Here is a 3,680-nt window from a genome sequence, read left to right as displayed (position 1 = left end):
GACGACGGAGAGACGACGACGATGACGACGAGGGAGAGACGACGACGGCCAAAGACAGCGATGAGGAAAAGAAGAAGCGATGAAACGAGGACGGCGACAATTGATTTCAAATTTTTCTTTTTAATTACTTAAAGAAGAGGGCATAAGGGTAAATTACCCATTTAGTGAAACCTATTTTTGTGATTTCTGATCCTGAGGGCTAGTTTGGAGAGGAAAACTTTGTTTGATGTTCTTTGTGTCATTTTCTCATAATAATTTATCATTATAATATTTTAATTAGTAAAGAATGTATTAATAAGTAACTATGTCCGCATAGGCACGCAAAACGCCTAGTTTCAGTAAAAAGTAAAATACTAGTTTCAATAAAAAGAAAAATCAAAGACTCTTTAAATATATATGCTCAATTAATATTTAATTTGATTCAAATTTACATTAAAAAATGGAAAACCAAAGACACATTAAATATGGCAATTTCCCCTAATTAAAGACTCTTTTAAGGATTTGATCTTCATATTTAATTTGTGTTTCTCAAAAAGCAGAAACAGTGGACCACTGGGAACACAAAGCAAACCAACCCAAACGAAAAGATTTTTATTTAGACTATTGAATATGTCTTAATTTACCCTTAAGGATCTAGTGACTTCAGTCGAATGTCAGATGACAGGAACTTGAACACCTTGATAGAAATGACAACCCTTTGAGCATCTCAAGTTTCTTGACCGGATCCGTCGATGAAGAGGAAATAGTTGCCTTCTTTAAAAATCTTGCGTTTCTAAAAATAAATGCTGCTGCCTCTTTCTCTTCTTCTGTTCCTTCGTATTTAACCCATTCCAGAGTTTCAAGACTCGTTAACACACATCCAGGAACTGAGCTTGGTTCCTTCCAGCAGGACCGCTGTTCCCCAGTTCGAATGTTATGGTACTGAGATGTTAGAAGAACAACACATTGATTATCTCATCATAAATGGACTGAATTATTTTGGCTTTATGATATACAAGTTTATACCTGTTCAATCCTGAGGCCTTGTAACTTAGGTGAATCTTTGAGCACACACAAAAGTAGATTCAACCACTCTGTCTCACATGTGCATATCGTTAAATGTACAAGATTGTGGAAGACAATACCAACAGGATATTCCTGCATAATAAGGAAATATAATGCAAACAGATTGACTATATCTAAAACAAACAGAGATATGAAGATGGTGAAACAATATAAATAACATTTTACCTTTGAGGATGTTAAACATAACTCGAGCTCCTTGACTGAAGAAAGAGAAGTCAACATCTTCCAGGGACGACGATAATTAATGTCGAGATTCACATACACAATCTCAGGCATATAACTTTCGACGACACAAAGCTCACCGCAATGATCAACAATGTCAAAGCTCAACAGAGAAGGAGTATCTATCACAAAACCATAAGCTTCGTCATCATCCGTGTCTGGTCGTTTTCGCAATGATAAACTCTTTAGAGACGGTATTTGAACAGCGAGAACGGTCACACCGTCACCACTACACTGTTCCACAGCCAAGTCGTCAAGAACAGGACAACTAGCTAAAAGCTTGTTGATAAATTCCTCACTCGGGTACTTCATCTTCACGAGGCTCAAATTTTTAAGAGACGGGAAAGAAGCTGGCAAGGAAGAAGCGTCCACAAGAGTCATGTTACTTAGTTTCAACGTCACGAGCGTTTTACATCCTCCGGCATACAAGCTCCATGGAAGTGTGACCGGAGTCAAAATCGAAGGGCTGCTAATGTCGATATCTAACTCGCGCACAGAGCGTTTAACGGATAAAAAATTACTGAGCTGCTTTTGCTTCCGAATCTCTCTGTAATTTTCGCTGGAACCAACAAAAATATAAGTCGTAAGCAGCTGAGAATAACAAATAACACTGGAGACAATCAAAAATCCTAAAGAGTAGATAAAGAAATGGAAACACACCGGATACTGTAGAAATGCCGCGCGCCGGAGATGCTTAGTACGAAAACTAATCAGTTCACGAACTGGTTCATTTCTTTTCAGATCAAATACAAATTATTTAAGACGAAGAGTCAGAAGACAAATAACACTAGTCTTTCGCTGTACAGCCAAGAACGTCTTTGTAACAAACCCTAAAATCCCAATGTTTTGAGAGCTGGACCGTCGCGGATTGGTACTGTTTCTAGGTGGCTGGTCAGACCGGTCTACCCATTCAACCGAATTTTCATTTTTTATATATCTTTCAATAATATAATATTCCCTCCGTTCCAATTTAAATGAAATTTTAGTTCAAAACACACATATTAAGGAAAATATTATTTTTATTCAAAGTATTTAATTAACAAAAATTAATGATATTCATAAGAGTGAATACAAAGCAATTAATTTATTTTTTTAAATTAATTAATTATTTTATTAGTTTTTTACACTAAAAATCTAAAACAACCGAAATAAAATACTCATTCTATAAATTCATCTAATTAGAAATGAAAAAGTATATATGTCTGGGTTCTACGGGAATATTAGGGGCTTTAATAAATTCTCTAAGCATAAGATAGTTAAGGAATGAGTGATGAAGTGTGGGTTTCAGTTTGGGTGTTTAATTGAAACGCGTGTGAAGGAGAATAAAGTGAAGAGGATATTGGAGGATGTTTTTCCTGGATGGTCTTAAATTAAAAATTATGAGTACAGTCGTCGGGGTAGACTATGGATAGTATGGAGTCCAATGGTGAGAATTACTCCATGTTTTCAGAGTGCGCAGTTAATAACGTGTTCTGTTTTATCGGAGGAAGGGGTAGATGAGATTTTATGTTCATTTGTATATGGATTCAATCTGGAGGAAGAAAGAATGGAGCTTTGGAAGGATCTTAAGGATCACCAGAATTCTCCTTTAATAAGGAAATCTCCTTGGATAGTGCAAGGGGATTTCAATGAGATTCTTAATGGATGTGAGCATTATGTGGAGGATGATCCTCATGGTTCTTTGAGAATGCAGGAGTTTCAGGACACTATGAAGTATTGTTCTCTGATAGACATGTCGTATCAAGGGCCACGTTTTACATGGTGCAACAAAAGAGAAAATGGAGTCATACGTAAGAAGTTGGATCGCACATTGATGAATGAAGTGTGGATGAGGTTGTTCCCTCAATCATATTGCATATTTGAGGCTGGAGGTTGCTCGGATCACCAGAGATGCAGGATAATAATTAAGTCAAAACTAATGAAACCGAAGAAGCCGTTCAAATTTGTAAATGCTCTGGTTGATATGCCAGATTTTATTCAGCGGGTTGAAGGTTTTTAGATGGAGACTGCACCTCTGTATAATTCTACTTCGGCATTATTCAGGTTATCAAAGAAGCTTAAGGCTTTGAAATCAGTTCTGAAGAGTCTAGGTAAGGAGAAAGTTGGAGAAATCATAAAGAAGACAAGGGAGGCTCTTCAAACACTCTGTGCAGTTCAAGAGACGACTCTGGCAGATCCTAATCAGATTAATATTCAGGCTGATGATATTCCGTGTTTTTAACGGTTTTAAACTCGTTTTGGAGCAATTAAATGGTCGGTTTTAATTAATGTTTTGGTCTATTTGATGCGTTTTGGTGTTCTTAAGTGTAATATGCAGGTTACTAGATAGCTTGAAAGAAAAGAACGCATTCGGGATTTATTCAGAAGCAAGATGGACCGAACAATGGACCGAA

The 3,680-nt window shown here is 36.7% G+C and overlaps 2 protein-coding genes across 3 annotated transcripts in view; one reads left to right on the top strand and one right to left on the bottom strand.

The window, feature by feature from the left end:
• Positions 1 to 599, top strand: part of LOC106323399 — a 1,724-nt gene extending 1,125 nt beyond the window's left edge. Inside the window, exon 3 of the mRNA XM_013761534.1 lies at positions 540 to 599. Within this exon, the coding sequence (XP_013616988.1) occupies positions 540 to 599 (60 nt within the window). The remainder of the gene's footprint in view (positions 1 to 539) is intronic.
• LOC106326656 (probable FBD-associated F-box protein At1g32375) lies at positions 406 to 2,123 on the bottom strand. 2 transcript variants are annotated; one of them, XM_013764571.1, is made up of 4 exons: positions 1,948 to 2,123; positions 1,231 to 1,846; positions 1,006 to 1,137; positions 406 to 921 (listed from the first exon to the last, which is right to left on the bottom strand). In XM_013764571.1, the coding sequence occupies exons 2-4, from the start codon at positions 1,666 to 1,668 to the stop codon at positions 643 to 645; spliced, it is 849 nt and encodes a 282-aa protein (XP_013620025.1). In that variant the 5' UTR covers positions 1,669 to 1,846; positions 1,948 to 2,123; the 3' UTR covers positions 406 to 642. The 2 variants fall into 2 exon arrangements, with proteins under 2 accessions (XP_013620025.1, XP_013620024.1); XM_013764570.1 differs by having other exon boundaries at positions 1,006 to 1,846.
• Positions 2,124 to 3,680: the final 1,557 nt, after the last annotated feature.

Source organism: Brassica oleracea, chromosome C2 (genome assembly GCF_000695525.1).
Source record: "Brassica oleracea var. oleracea cultivar TO1000 chromosome C2, BOL, whole genome shotgun sequence".
Classification (NCBI taxonomy): domain Eukaryota; kingdom Viridiplantae; phylum Streptophyta; class Magnoliopsida; order Brassicales; family Brassicaceae; genus Brassica; species Brassica oleracea.
Note: the sequence above shows the minus strand (reverse complement) of the source record. Positions and strands in the feature narration are given on the sequence as shown.

Bases quoted from the DNA above. Each gene is read 5' to 3' on its own strand.
- LOC106326656 (XM_013764570.1), bottom strand. From the start codon at position 1,668: ATGACTCTTGTGGACGCTTCTTCCTTGCCAGCTTCTTTCCCGTCTCTT. The intron at 922-1,005 runs GTATAAACTTGT...CTAACATCTCAG, and splicing joins AAGGCCTCAGGATTGAACAG to TACCATAACATTCGAACTGG.